The sequence below is a fragment of the Xiphophorus hellerii genome, chromosome 6, assembly GCF_003331165.1.
Source record: "Xiphophorus hellerii strain 12219 chromosome 6, Xiphophorus_hellerii-4.1, whole genome shotgun sequence".
NCBI classification, from domain to species: Eukaryota; Metazoa; Chordata; class Actinopteri; order Cyprinodontiformes; family Poeciliidae; genus Xiphophorus; species Xiphophorus hellerii.
This window is the reverse complement of record NC_045677.1, coordinates 24,043,555-24,061,087: the sequence shown is the minus strand read 5'-3', so window position 1 is coordinate 24,061,087 and position 17,533 is coordinate 24,043,555. Positions and strand designations below refer to the sequence as shown.

General features: G+C 35.8%; 2 protein-coding genes across 2 annotated transcripts in view; one reads left to right on the top strand and one right to left on the bottom strand.

The window, feature by feature from the left end:
• Positions 1-13,509, top strand: part of st6galnac5a (ST6 (alpha-N-acetyl-neuraminyl-2,3-beta-galactosyl-1,3)-N-acetylgalactosaminide alpha-2,6-sialyltransferase 5a) — a 79,644-nt gene extending 66,135 nt beyond the window's left edge. Inside the window, exons 4-5 of the mRNA XM_032564979.1 lie at positions 6,900-7,007; positions 12,463-13,509. Of these exons, the coding sequence (XP_032420870.1) occupies positions 6,900-7,007; positions 12,463-12,718 (364 nt within the window). The 3' untranslated portion in view covers positions 12,719-13,509. The remainder of the gene's footprint in view (positions 1-6,899; positions 7,008-12,462) is intronic.
• Positions 1-17,533, bottom strand: part of pigk (phosphatidylinositol glycan anchor biosynthesis, class K) — an 86,397-nt gene that overhangs the window by 21,839 nt on the left and 47,025 nt on the right. The window lies entirely within an intron of this gene.

Sequence of the window (17,533 nt, the reverse complement as noted above, 5' to 3'; positions counted from 1 at the left end):
GAGTTTTTTTCTAATAAAATTTTGACTTTTCACAGGTTTTTTCTAGAAAATTTCTCAAATTGACCTCAGAATTCCTGAGATTTTTTGTTGGATATTTACTTCTTTTTTTCTTTGAACGATACATTGTTGTAGGTTTTGTTCTAGCTAATTTTTTTTGTGTGTAGAGTTTAGCATTTTTGCAAATTTTGAAAACATTTACTGCACTTTTTTTCAATTAGATAAATTTTTCCAGATAAATGCTGAAGTGCAAATGTAATTGGATGTTTTGTAAACTTTCAGTTGAATAAGGTTTAACATCTGGTTTGAAATTTTGGTTATAAATTACATATATTTATATATGTAATATATTTATATTACATATATAATATTCATGCTCTTATATTTAAGTTAGCTTTTAGGGCTAGCACTACAAACTTTTTGGCTAGCGGCTTCCACTTTTGTGTCAAAGCTTAACATTAATGTTGTAATAGTTGTTGACAGTTAAAAGAAAATATTACCCAAGTAAATGCTTTTTTACAAAAAATGTTTTTAAATAACTGGGTTTATACATGTTCCTGCTTGCTTATGGGATTAGTCCTCAACTTATTTCTCTTAGCATGAGGTAAATGTGACTCCATTTTCTTTTCTTTTAGCCAACAGACTCACTCTTTCCAGATGGAAGGATGCTTTGCCAACAACATTTGGCCTCTTGATAAAAGACGTTAGTGAGTCATATTTATCTAAAAAGATTAAATGCACTGTTAGAGCATCTGTAATTCTGTTACCTGGCAACCATTTATACCCTCGGTTGAAAGCATGGCAGCTGTAGTTGATGAGACATGAATGTAACGCTGAGACTTATGAACTCCACGGGTTTAATTTGTTCCCAGCTCAGGATTTGTAGCTGGAAGATCTTCATTTCTTCTGAGAAGGTTTATGAGTGTGTATCTAAATGATAGCTTTAGATAGCTAAATTTAGCTAGCAATTTAAATGCTAAGTGCTAGCATTTAGTTTGCTAGCACTCTCAAGAAGTTAACATTTAGCTTGCTAGCGTGGTGTGGTAGCAAACGTACAGCACTTTTTCATGCATGCTTATTCAAATTCAAAAGTTAAAATACTTTAATGATCCCAGAAGGAAATTAAATGTTGTTTTAACTCATATTAATTCAAATTCTTCAAAGAGTTATTGTAGACGGTGATGATTGCCGTTGGCAGGAAAAGATATTTTGCATTTCAGCTTTTCCAATCAGCGGCTCCCTGTTGTAAACTGTTGCTATGGTTACACATCATAGTAAAGTATGAAAAATATTGCCAAAAATCTGTCCAACTACACAGCATCCAAAACAATAACAATAATAACAATTGTTTCCTACTCCTACAGAGTAGGAAACAAAAAAAATATTTTGTTTCCTACTCTGTATTGCCAACCTGAGTGGCGCAATGTTTTGTAAGGTTTATTAGTTTGTTTTAATTTGCCCACTAACTGAAGTGTTTTTGAATAATATGCTTTTATTTGTGCTCATTTTTCAATATTTTGTATTGTGGCCAAACAGAGAAAATTTAAAATTGTCTCTGTCGGTTGATTTTTCTAATCCCTGACTTTGTTTTTGAAAGCAACTGTTGATTTGGGATCCTTTTTTCAGTGCCACAGCTTTGGTTTCTTTGCAATCATGGAAATAATTCAGTAATATTCAATAAGATTTTAGTCACTCTTTAAAATCTCTTCCTCTGTCAGGAAACATTTTCTCATTGCCTCACAGCTTCTACAAGCAAGATCTAAACACCTGTGAAGATCTTTTATTTCAGCGTTTCTTTGCCTGACGCATCCCTGTACACCTTCTTCTCTGTTGGGCTATAAAGCAACGTCTGAAGACCTTTTCAAACATATAAGCCCTCTTTTCCCAAAGTGTCACCTCATTCAGCAGCAAGCGAGCGGGATTTTCTTCTTAGCCTTGCCTTGTTTAGGTCTCATCCCCCAACGGGAGTGTTTTTCTTTTTTTTCCCTGGTTGTTTCTAAAGAGTTTGTAACCACCTTTGAAAAGCAGCAGATGTATGAGGCAGGTTGGGAGATAAAGAAGAAAACTTGTCAAACTGATCTTAAGAAATCACATAAGCCTGATTTCCACAGACTTTCTTTAAAGGGCACATATCACTCTTTCAATGCTTTCTTTACAACTGGAACTCTAAAATACTCATTTTCATTTCAAAAATCACAAGTTGTTGTAAAATTGGAAGCTTAAAATTGAAGAGTTGTCCAGTAAAGAGGAAAAAAAAGCTGAAATGTTGTCTGAGAGACTTAACAAACTGGCACCACACCCATGTATTTAAAAGCTATATATCTGGACAAAAAATACTTTATTTTACCAAGCAGGGCAGTGATTGTGTGAGTCTCATTGTTCTGAACATAAACAGTTTTTGTTTTATTTACATGGGTAAAACTGCACACGATCTTTCAACAACACTAATCTGAAAACAACCAGGGGAGTCAAACTCATTTCCATTTTGGCCCCAATCAAGATCATGAATGCTCTTAAAGGGCCAGTAGTGCCAGGGTGTTTTTGTTGATTTTGTGTGAATTTCCACAATAATTCTCAAGAAACTGGAGGGACTGATTGATATAATTTGGCAATAAGCAGATAAAATTGCATTGATTTGATTGATAACATAATATTTAAACACTTAGTGTTTAGCCTAGAATCTAGAAGACCACATAAAAAGTTATGGCGGACTGGATTTGGCCCTCAGGCCTTGAGTTTGACACATGCACTTTTGGACACTAAAAGGTAGAAGCAGCAGTGTTACTTTCTTATGTGATCAACTTCAGGCTCACAAACAACACCTGTGGAGATACATGAGTCGTCTTACTGTTGACTCCATGCTAGACGTCCCTGCTTTAGTATTTTTGCAGTTGTGTCAACTTCCTCTTAAATCCAAGATTCAAATTGTTCTATAATCATGAAGCAAACATTTTTTACAGCAGAGTTTGCACAGAAAAATTCATCATCTTCCCGGCTTTTTAAATAGGCAGTAAAATTCGGTAAGCTAAATAGCTTTTTTTTTCATAAAAACATTTAGCATTTTCGTTTGACAGAACCATTACATAAGTAACTTTGTTATAAATATATGGAAGTCCAGGTTTGAGTTTTGACTATAAATGTGTTTAGTCAGAGAAAATGGCTTTGAAATTGAAAACCAGTAAAAATATTGATTTTTATCAAGTTATTTTTCATAAGTTTCCTTTTGTTTGGTTTTGAAGATTATCAGAGAAATATCATACTGTGTCTTGAAAAAGTCAAAAGCAAGTGCTCAAACAGTTCCCAGGGGTAAAAAATACAAAACGATATCCGGTTTATTGGACCCAGTTCCGCTGCTGATCATATTAACTGAAACTGCCTCGGCTTAAAATGAGGTAAAGATCAATACTACATTTTAGAAAGTCCAATACGACAGAATGAGTCGGCCTCAGCTGTAGTCTTGGATGGATTATGAAACAACATGGCCGTAGGCTCAGACATGGTGCAGCTTTTCCCTCTCTTCCCATGGAAAAGCAAGACTGAAATCTACTCTGCATCCTTCACCACCCACACCAAACAAATTACCACCTGGAGCAAATACGTTTCATCCGAAAAGGTTATTTCAACCTAACTTTTGCTGCCATTGTCAATCCTTCTGTTACAGGAGGAGCAGATTATGTGTTTTGCTTTCTAAGGTTGTTTGTTTTCACTCCTGATAGTCCAGTAGACTCGGTTCGACTGAGAACCAAATTTGCAACATTTGTTACATTTTTAGCTCCTTTCTCACTGCACTGTCAAACGAACCAGCTAATTGAAAAACCTCTTCGCCTGTGGGGGCGCTGCACTAAGAACTACTGAAGAAAACATAAAACCCTCAGAAGAAGACATGAGCACAACTTCCTCCTTCACTAAATGTAAACAGAAATGGAGTAGCGTCATATTTTAGGATTTCTCTTTTGTCTTTGGTAAAAACACCCTGACCCATTTCTACTGCTAGCATTTTGGTTGTATTTACCCAGAATGCCCTGCACTATAGTCCACTTCCTGCTTGTGGAGCGGTATCCGGTCCGCTTGGCATTCAAACCGCACCAGAGTTCAATTCAACCAAACTGAGATTGAGGTTTTTAGACGGATTAATGTTTGCTTTTTTGGTCGGCATCAGAATTCATTCACACCTTCCCAAATGAACTGGACTTATAAACAAATGAACCACAAATATTTTGGATTTTGTCCACAGTTGTACTATTAATAATTAATATAAAAAAACCCACTATCATTAAAAGTCCTATCATTATTTCACTAAAAAAAAACCCCGTTGATCATAGGGATATTTGAAGATACATTTTCGTCTCTATATGCAACATTAATTTTTCTAAATTATCATGGATATGAGCCACGTTCCCAGACTCAAACACATGTTTTCTATGTATTTATCCTGCAGAGAAAAAACTAATTTTTTGCTCAATTTCACTATTTCTGTTCTTTGCGAACAGTTTGTGTTCTATACATACGTTTACTGTTACAGATGGCACTGCTGCGTAGTTAATTACTGAATTCAGTGCATTAAGCAGAAATATTTCTTTTCCTCCTGTTCTCAGCTTGGTTCATTTTCTCTCATAAATCTACACATATGGTGAGCGGCTTGTTATTAGTGAATAAAACCATCTAATGACTCAGAGTGACAAATAGTTTCAAGGCTTACTTTCAGACATGCAACATTTTGTGCTAATAGGGTAATCTGGAAGAACAGCCCATCAGATTCTGATGCATAAACATATGCACCTGTTCTGATCTTGGTCAGGATTAGACCGAGCCGGCATGATGAAATGCACAGCTGTGTGAGATGCAGCTGAAGGATCCTAGTTACATGTTGCATCAGCTCAAAGATGAATATCTTCACACTCCGAATGAGGGAACAAGAGCAGTTGTGATGCATTTCTTCACTGAAATATTCATGAGCCAGTTTGCAGAACCACTAATTGTTCCAGACGAGTTCTGATGACGGCAGCGAAAGCTGTCTGCACGGCTGTGCCTGGCAGAGATTACAGCTGAGCCTAAAGGACAGCAACCAGATATCAGGAGTCTGGAAGTTTACTGAAGGTTTTAGCCTGAGATGTTCACAGCTACTGGTTAAACGACCCAAATAAAACATGAACTCCTTCAACCTGGTGGGCGATGATCAGATTCTCATTGATTAAAATGCACATTTTGTGCGTTTTTATGCTTCCATTTGGGTTTCAACTGCTTCTAAAAACAGACCATCTGCTTAAAAAACTCACTCAACTACTTATTTTTTGGCAATGAGTCAAAAATTTTGGTGTCTGGAAAATGTAAAATTGCATTTGACAGGCACTCATTACCTGGCAACCTCAGCCCGTCACCTAGCAACCAAAGTCGAACCCTAGCAAGTTTGGTCACCTGGTTTTAGTGTTGTATGCGCTGTACAACAGCTGCTGGGAATGACAAGTGTTTTGTTATTTACTTAACGTCCAGGAACCACTTGCTGTGTTATTTTTAGTTGTGCAGGAGGCTTTACTTTTGCTTTTCAAAGCTGTACGGTTGTATAACTGCAGGTCTGTTTGCAGCCATTTTCACATGTGAGTGAAAATGTTGAGCTGGGGGGCGTGGCCTGCAGATTATTTAGATTTAAAGTGACAGGAGGCCCAAAATAGGCAGAACTGACCAGACTGAAATCTCATTGTCAGAGAATGATTTTGAGCAGAAAATGTCATGAACATTCAACCTGATCAAGGAAGCATAATAGGTCAAGTTCAGGTAATAAGAAGTGAACCACGGGACAATGGACTTACACACAAACACACCTAAGGGCAATTTTAGATCATTCAGTGTGTTGGGTCTATTTTTACAGTTTGGATTTAACCAAATAAGGTCAACTATGTGCTTCCTCTGAAATACTTCAAGGCTAACATCCAAATATTTTCAGTGAAATAATAGTAGTAAAAAAAATCTTCATAACAGTTTTGGTTATGTGGATTAGGTATGAAAGTATAAAATTCAAAATACAAATGGGAAAAATTACAAATAAAATTTTAAAAAGCTAATTTAGTAAATCTAGAATTTATAACACTTATCAATTTTATGTTATTTTAATCTTCTTTTTGTCCGTTCTGGTTTCTAACCCACAATCAGCAGAAAATTAAATTAAATCTGTTTTTCTTTATATTTGAGATTCACTTTAATCGTGAAATTTTAAATAAGCTTTGAGTGAAACAATGAAGTGTTTTCCTCTAATTGCTGAAGCAACTGGACCTTTAATTTACCTTTAACATGATAAACAATCATGATTCTCGTGATTCCATCCAAACATTTACAGATATATAATATAAAAACTATTGTTTGTTTCAATAGTTTTTTCTCTGTGAGTGAGAAAAATACAAATAAAAAAAATAAATATGCATAAACATAAACAAAACATAAAATAGACCAAGAGAACTAGTTCACGACTTCAAAACCAAGTTAACTTTCTATCTTTTTTTTATTCCTTTGAGTGGTGAGATGTATTTTTAATGCGGGAGAAATTCTGCTTCAGAGCTGATGAACATTTAGATGGAAAGAGATTTCTTAATGCAATGTAAATATCACTTCATATTTATTTCATCGGATCTCATCTCTTTGTGGTGGAAAAGCAGACGGACCACTGCAGCTGGAAAATGGGATTTTAACGAAGAGCAAAGCTGATTGAGAATTTGATTATTTGACAGATTTCATTTGTATCCGTCTGGATTTACAGTTTGATGATGCTGGGAGGCGTCAGATGAATCGACCTGTGCATCAAGATGAATCTTTATTCATTGACGTGGGATCCTTGGTTATCCGTTTTAGTTAATAAAGAGCATTCAAAGCGTATCAAACCGATCTGAAATGTGGTCTTCCTACGTCTGCAGGAAGATTTCCAACTCGTGGCTGAGCACCGGCTGGTTCACCATGACCATCGCTCTGGAGCTCTGCGATAGGATCAACGTGTACGGCATGGTGGCCCCCGACTTCTGCAGGTGAGAGCCGAAGGTGGAGCTGAATGTTAACGACAAATTCCCAGACAAGAACCGACTGACAGGTTTCCAGGCCGAGCTGCGCCGCAGCGCTTGATAAGAAACGTTTTAATAGTTTCCAAAAACGAAGAAGAAACAGCTGATAATGGATTTTGTGACAGCAGGTATTTGTGGAAAGCTGATACCCATAATTGCATGTCCATGTGTAAATATGTGTTGCAGGTTTAATATATTTTTGTCACATTTAAACCTCACATTTATCTTTTTTTGGGGGGGGAGGAGAGGAGTTGAGTTCTAGCTTAACACAAAATTGTGCATAATAGTGGAAGTAAAAAAGATATACAGCTTTAAATCATTTTTTACCAGATAATCCTCAAACTTTGATGTGCATTTGAACTTATCCCCCTTTTGACACTGAAAAGAAATATAGTCAAACAAATATCATGTGAAAATGATGTATTAGGGCCATTGTTGACAGACAAAAGAGGACATTTTTCCTCGTCTCTTCTTGAAGCTCCAAAAGTCAAAAATTTGCTAGAGAAAAACCTGAAATTTTTAGATTAATCTCAGAAATCTTCTAGAAAAGACAAGAGGATTTCTGAGTTTGAAAAGTGAAATACTTTCTAGAAAAATATTGATAAATCTCAGATATTTTCTAGAAAAAGCATGAAAAGTTCTGAGTTTGAAAAGTCAAACATTTGCTAGAGAAAACTCATAAATTTTTAAGATTGATCTCCAAAAATTTCTATAAAAAACAAAAAAAAATGTTTGAGTTTGAAGAGTAGAAAATTTGCTGGAGAAATCTCAGAAATATTTAGGTTAATCTCTGAAATTTCCTATTATATTATAATTTGTATTCTTCCTTTTTTCCCCCCCCGAGTTGTCGTACTGATCAATCCCTCGACTCTCAAAGCACGTAAAAATGATATAAATATCGGTTGCTAATATCGGCCCGGTTTTACTTATTGGACTAATATCAATATTAAACAATGACTAATATCAGTTGATACCACTGTTAATTTAATGTAACGTATTTACATGTATAAATATGAAAACATGTTCTTTCACTTCCCAGTGATTCAAAATGATTGAAGTTGGATGAACGTTTTTGAAGACGTTGAAAGATAACACTTTGAGAATTTAAACCAAAAACCCAAACAGATGCAAATGAAAACCTGCATTTTCTGTTGGAGATAAAACTTTCCATTTCACCTGGATGAACTCTCTTCTGTTCTTTCTTTCTTTGTTTCACTTGACTCAAAGCTTTTGTGCGTTACGGTTAGTTGATTTCTGAGCCACTCAGCATCATCAGCCACAACAGTTTAAAATGTTTCCTTGTCTGCAGCGTGACGTCGATTAAACGACCCGGTTATTGGCTGCCACTCGATGGATCGTCGGCTGATAAGGAGACAAAAGGCGCGGTGGCCGAGAATCTTAATTCAGAAAAACATTAAAGACGCATTTCTGTCCTTTTCCTAATGTGGATTTAAAATATAAAGAGTTGTTTTTTACAGCGTAAAAGTGGAATATTGTTTCATGACAAAATATTTCTTTAAGAACAGATTTAGATGGAGATGTAATACAGTGTAATACGCAGCATCGCTATGGTTTTGTTGCTGTGGGGGTGTGCAAAGTGTGGCCCGGGGGCCATTTATGGTCCTCTTGATGGTTTTATGGGTCCTGCGATCACAATTCTGCACTAAAGAAAATCCATTCAGTTTTTTACAGAAAAAAAACACAAAAAATGTCACATGTTAAAATGTTAGTAATGCAACAAAATTGCAGTTTTAATTTATTAACCAGGTTTTTGCATAAATTTTACTTTTTCTAGTAAATATAACCACTAACATCCAACAGATCTCCAGGCCACTGATTAACACAACAAGAGTGGTTTCCTGTTGTTGTTGTTGATCTTTGAATAAAACAACAAAAACATTGTATTCCTTTCTTACATTTCTTCAATCATGCAAGAACCTTTTTAATTTTTCAGTCATTTGCAGCTCACTTTTTCACAAATATCTGTTTTTCTGTCATCTGCCTAAAAATTTGCATATTTAATTTATTGTTTAGAATGAAAAAAGGTACGATAGATTTATTTTAAAATTACTTTTAAAAGAAGCTGAAAGAAAATAAATGTCAATTATTTGACACTTTAATTCGTGGTTCAGTCCTTGTGGATTAAAAAAAAAAAAAAAGTTTTGTAGATCATTTCCCTAATTTACAGATTTATTTGTAGAACATATCTAAACTGAAATATGGAGCATTTTCACTGCAGACGTGACAGTTTTTATTCTTCCAAAAATGTTTCCATGTCACAAAAACTCTGGACTTCATTTGGATCACAAACTCAGGCTCACTCCTGGCAACCAACCTCGTTAGCGGAGTTTATTGATTAAATTTACAGCTCTCGTCTCATTCATCTCAGCCAGTACTTTAATTGGACCGTTTCATTGAACAAGCAACAAACCTTATTAGATTTCTCAATAGAAGAGAACAAACTGTTCAACGTTCAGCATATCCTCGATCCCGGCGCAGGTCGGTTAAAGTCTTTTTTTAATATTTTTTGTTTATTTAAGGTCCAACTTCAATCCCAACAGATATGAAGAAGGAATGCTGCTTCGTTTCTTCCAGAAATTGCTTGCTGATTCTCAGCAGTCCATTGTAGTTCTCATGACAACTGAGGTGTGCAGATTTTACTGAAAGTCAGCAGTCTGTGCATTTAAAGTATGTTTTTCAAACAGCTTTTCCACTGATACATTAAATCAAACTGATTTAATGAAATGTTCCTGCAAAGCAATTAGAATACAGCATTATCTTAACAGCAGTGCAGCACTTTAACAGCTTGAGCGACAAAGCTGGGAGGAGAAGTTTGGTGGTTCTGATTTGAATTTCTGTGACTATTTACCCAAAACTCCTCCAGACTAGTGGCAGCAACAATGTGCAAACAGCTGGCAGAACTGTACGACCTCCAAGCTCCTAAAAACAGCTTTAAAAGGCATCGATGGTTGAGAATTGTTGCTTGTTAACTAGATAAAAGGGACGTGTCAGAGGTTCTTAAAGAGACAGAGGCCTATTCAAAGTCAAGTTTCTTTTAAGTTATTTTTTATATCTACAGAGTTTTTATAACAACTGAAAGTAACATGGTTACTTGATTGTGCTATAAAATGGCACTATGTGCCTGGAAAATACATAATACTCCCCCTTTAAAATTATTAAGGAGTTTGTTTATGATAGGAAATAAAACACTCATCTCACAAAGGTAACAGTAGATGTAAAAGGTGTCGCATTAAAAAAAGGTTATCTTGTGTTATTTACGTTTGCTAAAATCTGTACAGTTGGTGATAGACAATATGGCTGAAAAATGTCACAAGATAATCTTTTCATATCAGTCTATTGATAATTATTGATTAGTTTTGTTTTAACTATCCGAATTACAGCCAAACTGGTTGTGTGACTTTTCATATTTTATCCACAGTTTTCACTCCACTCTGTTGTTTTTTTTTATTTTTAAGCAGTCATGAAGCACAGTGGTGAAACCTTAAACTGCTGCTGTGGCAGTTACTCAACAGGTCGTTGCTAGGTAACCAAAGCGTGAGTGAGTTAGTTGATGTAAACATTACTTCCAGTTAGAAGGAACATTTTTGTAAAATTAAAAGATTAGTTAAAAGCTGAATCTAATTTTGGGATTAATTGTAGGTTTATCTCATAATCAGTTCAGGCTCATTTCCTTAAATTACAATCACTGCATTGCAAAAAATCTTAATTTTACCAAGTATTTTTGGTCTGGTTTCTAGTGCAAATATCTTAGCACATAAAACTAAGTTAAAAGTAACTTTTCAGCAAGAAATTTTATCTTGCTTGAAGTAAATAACCTCTTACTATAGTTTAAAAAGTACAAGCTCCACTGGCAGATTATGTTCCTGTTTAAGTGCCAGTGGAAAAAGTACAGCTTGTATCTATAGTGACATAAAACAAGCTTATTTCTTTTGCTGAAAAGCTACTTTTATGTTAGTCTACTCTTAATTCAAATGTGCTAAAACACTTGCGCTAGAAATCAGATAAAAAGACTTTCTTGTGTTTTTGCAGTGTGACAGTGAGATTGGAGACTAAAAACAAAAGGGTTAGGGTAATGTGACGCGTCAGTCATTTTTAACCACAGGTTAAAATCTTAATCCAGTCTGATTCATAAGAAAACAGAAGCAGACTCTGCAAAGAAAAAGGAAGCAGTGAAAAATAGTTTTCTTAATTTAAAACATAATTCACCACAAAGTCTCCAGAGTGATGCACTCACTATAAGTGGAGAGCACAGAGGGCCCTTTTAACTAAAATAAAACCTTCAATGTTATAACAAACCTTCCTTTTCTCAACACACAAACAGAAGCACACTCCTTTACTTGCTGCTGCTGCATTTTGTAGTTATCTTGACAGCTTGATCAGGCCTGCAGTTTAAAACACGTAGAAACTCAGTTTTGAGGGATGAGGTGGAGCTTCAGGCCCAAAGTAGCTTGTAAACTCAGAGAGGTGATCAGATAAGAGACAAAATGATGACTATATGAATATGTAATGTCAATATTAGATGTCAGGAGACAGATGAATATATGATGATAAATGACTGTGGGAATGACTGATGTTGGTGAAAATGCTGAAATTTAGAAATTGGTGAAATGTCTCATGAATATTTAATAAGAACCCAAATGAAGTGCTTCCAGAAAACAACAATGAAATCAACTAAATGATGGAAAAATCACTTGAGAAACTTGCTTAGCTAGCAAGCTGAACTGAAAAATCCTCACAATTATTTCAAACATGAATATTGGACTTAAAATTTAGGCCAAAGTAAATGTATTCATATTGTAACACAAAGGGAAACAAACACAGAGAACTAGCATTCAGTTCTTATATTCATCTAATCTGGAAAAAAAAACTTCCAGAGAACTGCAAAACTGCTGAAACACCCTAAATCAAGGCTAAAAACATATTAAAAATAACTTTCACATCATTAATTATGCTCAATAGTACCTGTCATAAACTAGTTTAGTCTAGTTCGTGATAGTTTTGTCTTATTTCAAGTGTATTAATATATTTGCACTAGAAACTAGACCAAAAATATTTGGTAATATTTTGTGTTTTTTGCAGTGTAAACAAAACTGAACTGAATTGGTAAAAATGCAAAAAAGAAAAAAAAAAAATAATAGGTTGTCAAAACTGCTATAAAAGTGAGCAGTGCACTTTTAACATTTTAATAATCAAGTTTAAACTGTGAAACTTTTTTAATTTTCTTATTTCAGGCTTGGATGAAAGTGCCACTTTTAAATATGAATCTAATTAAACTTATCTGCTCAGCAAATGATAAATTAAAGCCAACCATCCTCCTTCACCTTGAAATGAAAAATGCTTCATGGTATCTAATGAAACTCATTAAAATTCTCCTAAATGTCGCCCGTTTCTGTCTCCGCAGGGAGCCTCAGCACCAGTCCGTCCCCTACCACTACTACGAGCCGCGGGGGCCCGACGAGTGCGCCATGTACATCTCCCATGAGCGCGGCAAACGCGGCAGCCACCACCGCTTCATCACGGAGAAGCGCGCCTTTGCCAACTGGGCAAGGACGTTTGACATCCACTTCTTCCAGCCGGACTGGAGCCCCCCGCCTCTCCCAGACAACCGGACACTGCCGGGAACGGCCGCCGCCGCCATCGTTCTGCAGAATACGTGACTGCCAATGGAGCTGGGATGCGCTTTTAGAGATCCAATAGCTCCGATGGACAACTGGAAAAACAGACAGCGCTGCATGGATGAGGAGTGCCTTTGCTGCAGCCAGAGTTTTATTCATGGAGGGACATGATGCGGCTCAGAGCTGTTTGAAAACCTGAAAGGCAGAATCATCAAACTCTCTGAAGGGGTGTGTGTGTGTGTGTATATGTGTGTGTGTGTGCCATGTATTTGATGTATTGTGGGGACCATTTTCCTGACACATATTCCATTGTGGGGGCCCATCGCTTCTGTGGGGATGAAAGTCTGGTCCCCACAAGGAGAAATGTTGTTTTTGTGCTAGGGTTAGGTTTAAGACTAAGGTGTGAATTGAGTTTTGGTTAGGGTTAGGTATGTGGTGGTTAGGTGTTAGGCTGTAGAAATGAATGGAAGTCAATGGAAAGTCCCCGCAAAAGTAGAGACACATACTGTGTGCTGTCTAGAGCATTTCCCTTTTGCTCTCTTTGACTGCTAAGAACGACAGAGGCAGAACCACTACGAATCATTAGAGTCAGAGGAGCAACGTATCCATATTAAGTGACAAAAAATACTTATATTTAAGCTAATTTAAAATATACATTTTTGCTCATGCTGCAGACCTTGATATTAATTCATGCCGCCATTAAATGGCATTTAGAGCAATATTTATTTTCAAATGTGGCCATAATTTCTTTTTTTGAGGATATTTGTATTGAAAACACTTATTTAAATAATAACACTAAAGCCCAGATATCCAGGACCCCTGTAGGCATTTTTTTTAAATGATTAAAAGTGAAATTTGAAGATATATTATGACAACTGGGCTTAAAAGTAAATTTTATATTGGGTTTTTGCTTTTTCAAATGACCAGAAACAGAAGTCCCCTCTTGGCAGGTTAGCCAGATAGTTCACTGTCGGTAACATTGGCGTGTAGGGGTGAAGTCACCTTGCAAAAGTATTTATTCACTCATAACTTGCTCATCCCATTTTGCTCATCACATCTTAAAAATGTCCAAATTTACTTCCAGAAAATTTCTGACATTAAACTCAAAATTAGAATTTTTTCTAGCAAATTTTTGACTTTTCATACTCAGAAATTTCCACTTTTTTTGCTAGAAAATTTGAGTTTGAAGAGTTGGAAAAACTTAAATTTGGAGATTTCAAGACATTTTTTTTTAGAAATATTGACTTTTGAAATTTAGAAATTAAAATGTCAAAAATGTACAAATTGTGCACCACCAACTACTGTAGTTCATCGAATAAAATCTCAAGGAAGTGCACTGATGTTTGTGGTTTGAGGGGAATGAAAATTTCATCTCTGTCCTGTTCGGGTCTTTCATCTGGGAAACTATCCTCCAGTTTGCGTCTTCTGTGATCCCTCTGGTGAACACACACACACACACACACACAAACCACACACACACAGCCAAGTCAAACTCTGCGCCGCTGCGTATCCGGGATGACTGACAGGTGTGGAACAGTGGCTGGGATGTTTATATCGCGGGTCTTTTGTTGGCTCCAGTCGCCAGTTAATAGTGCAATTTATTTAACTACAAGCTGGATTTCCATGTAAAAGCTCAGCCAGGAGGCACCAAACAAGCAGGAGATAAAGATGGAGAGCAGAGGTGCAGCAGCATTCGTCCGCTGCAGCCTGAATCACCTCACAGAGGTGTGACAGGTGGAGAAACACCAGCTTTACTCTTTTTTTTTTTGTTAAACTAAGCGTGGGTTCTGTCAATCTCTTGCTCTGGATTGATTTTTTATGAGTTACATGTGAACTCCTCCCGATTTTTCTCTACTCCTCTCCTTCATGAATAAAACTCGGTTGTCAGTCAGGAAAAACTAGACATTATTTTAATGTTACATGCTGGTGCTGAATCCTTTGGGTGGCGTTTATAAAGTTACACTGTCAAAATAAAACAGCAATGATTTGGGTTATTCAGCAACTAAACATTTACCTTCAAGTGAAGTGTTTAATTTGAAGGTAAATATTTTGTTAGGAAACTAAAAATGTAGTTTCAAGCTCAGTATTTATTTCACAAATCAAATATTTAGTGTGAACCCAAATATTTAGTTAGAAAGCTAAACATCGGGCTTCAAAATAAGCATTTAGTTAACAAGCAAATATTCAAATTCAAAGTAAATAAGTAGTAAACAAGCTAAATATTTAGATTCAAGCTAAATATTTATTTAGAAATCCAAATATTTCACAAGTTAAATATTTAGTCTGAAGTCCAATATTTAGTTAGCAAGCTAATTATTAAGTTTGGATCTAAATATTTATTTCACAAGTATTTAATTTGAAGGTAAATATTTAGTTAGCGTGCTGAATATGTAGCTTCAAACTAAATACTTAGTTAGTACCTTAAATATTTAGCTTGAAACAGAATATTTATTTTATATGCTAAACAATTTAGTTTGAAGCTAAATTGCTTGTTAACTAAATATTTCGTTTGAAATTGTGACATTTAGGGAACAATTGTCCAAACTGCAAAGCCACAATCAATAAAATGAACCAAAGATTTAGAAAAAGAACAAATCAGAACAGAACTACTCCAACATGCTGCCACCACCATGCTTCACCATGTGCATTGATTGAGTGCTGAAGTTAATGTGTAAAGTTAGGTTTTCTTCCATGCATAATGTTTTGAGACCAAAAAGTGATATTTTGGTCTCATTTGACCAGAGACTCCGATTCTACATGTTTGCTGTTTCCTTTAATTTGACAATTAAAGGACCTGTACTATCTGTATCTGCAATTTCTATTCCATAAAGCCCACATTTCTGAATGGCAAGGTTGAGAAACCCAATGTTTGTCTTAAAAACTTTGCATAATAACTGGGTGATTTTGTTAGGAACTGAATTTTATTTTGGGTATCTGGATAAAAGAGGCTGAATAAAAACTAATTTAGATTTTCATTTGTAAAAACATGTAAAAACACAAAATCTTATCAAGTAATCTTGATCTAGTTTGTAGAGAAAATATCTCAACAAAACTAACTCAAAAGTAACTTCTTACCAAAACATAAGGGTTTGTTTTAAGTCAAAAATTCCTTAATAATAATGAAAAAGTACTGGTTCCATTGGCAGATTATTTAACTTATAACAATAAATTTTTCCCATGTTAAAAGTGGAAAAATCTGCCAGTGGAACTAGAATTTTTTTCATCATAATTAAGGGATTATTTACTTGAAAAAAGCTCCTATATATTGCTGAAAGGTTATTTATGAGTTAGTTCTGTCTCATTTCAAGTATACTAATATATTTGTACTATAAACTAGGCCAAACATACTTGGTAAGATTTTTTTATTTTTGCAGTGAACCAAGCATCATTCCCCCAGCGTTGTGTTAATCTGTTACATAAAATCTCAATAAAACATGATACAGTTTAAGGTTATATCAACACTTGTGTATTTTAATTCTTTTTCGAGCGCTGGATGAAAGGTTTTTCAGCTGGATTCCAGTAATTCGGAGCCATTTTCTGCTTCTATATCCAAGGACATTTTTAACACATAGTACAGAATAAAAGCTGGAGATGGCGGTGAAGTGATACAAAGAAAGTACGTACGCTAGTCTAATTTTACTTCAATCCATAAAAATTGCCTTAACTTAGAAAGAATAATTGTTGGAAAAATAAAGTATTACCTGTTATTTTTCTTTAGTTATGAAACGTTTTCTCATCAGCAGGACAGGAAACCAGTGACTCAGCTTCATCCTCGGCTGACGACAGCTGCCATTTTTACTTTTCAATCTTGCTCCTTCCATCTGGTTGTGACATGGGGCTGTGTCATGCTGAAATAATAATGAAAGACAGGCACCAGCTACAAGGTTCGCTCATTATTCCCAAGAGCTGCAAATAGATCCTCCAGCGTGTTCATAACCCAGTGTGTGAGCGGTTTTTGTGCTTAAAAATGGCAGCAAACTGCCTTTCCGCCTGAATGTAAGGCACATAGATCAAGGTAACAAAGGGTAATCAAGCACAGCAGAGGGACACCTCACCTCGATTATGAGGTCGTAGAGCCTTCACTCGATCAATAAAATGTCCTCATTAGCATTTAGGATGATTTAGGGTTTCCTACTGAGCTGGAAAAATGACCAAAAAAAATAATCGCTGCCCTCTTAATCTTTTAAAAGTCACATACATGTTGAAATAAGGGCTACACAATTATCAGATCACATTACGAGGTTTTTAATATCTGCTTTGAATTGTTTCAAACGTTTTATGAGGACGAGTGAGAACGTGGCCTAGAAAATGTACATCCCAGCAGTATTTATCTACAATCCTAATGATATAATTGCCTAAATTAACCTGACCCACATAAGAGATGAAAAGGCTAAATAGAGGTAAAAATAATTAGAAGTTTCCTGAAAAATGATGAAATTCCCAGTTAATCCAGTGAGCAAATGCATGTGCAATTCCGTGCACAATGTGTTTGTTTGTATGCAAAGAGCACACTAAGGAGATTAACCCACCTGCCAGTCACAGCTGAGCCACAAATAATGAAACATAATTTTTACTCTGGAAAATATTTTAATCAAGCGAGGTGTAAAACAAAAACAGTCCGAGGCTGCACACCTCAGGCAAAGCTGAATAAATAAAGCCTGCATCCTGAAAATTAATCACTGCTAAATTGGGTTGTGCTGAGATTAACATGCAAATCCAACCAGACCAGGTATCGTGGATTGGCACAAATTAACCACGGAGATTAAAACTGTTGCCATGTACCAGGCTGCCGAAAATGCTAATTTCTGCTGGGAAGTTTTACAGACATGACCGGGGTCTTCTCTAGGCGTGGTGGGA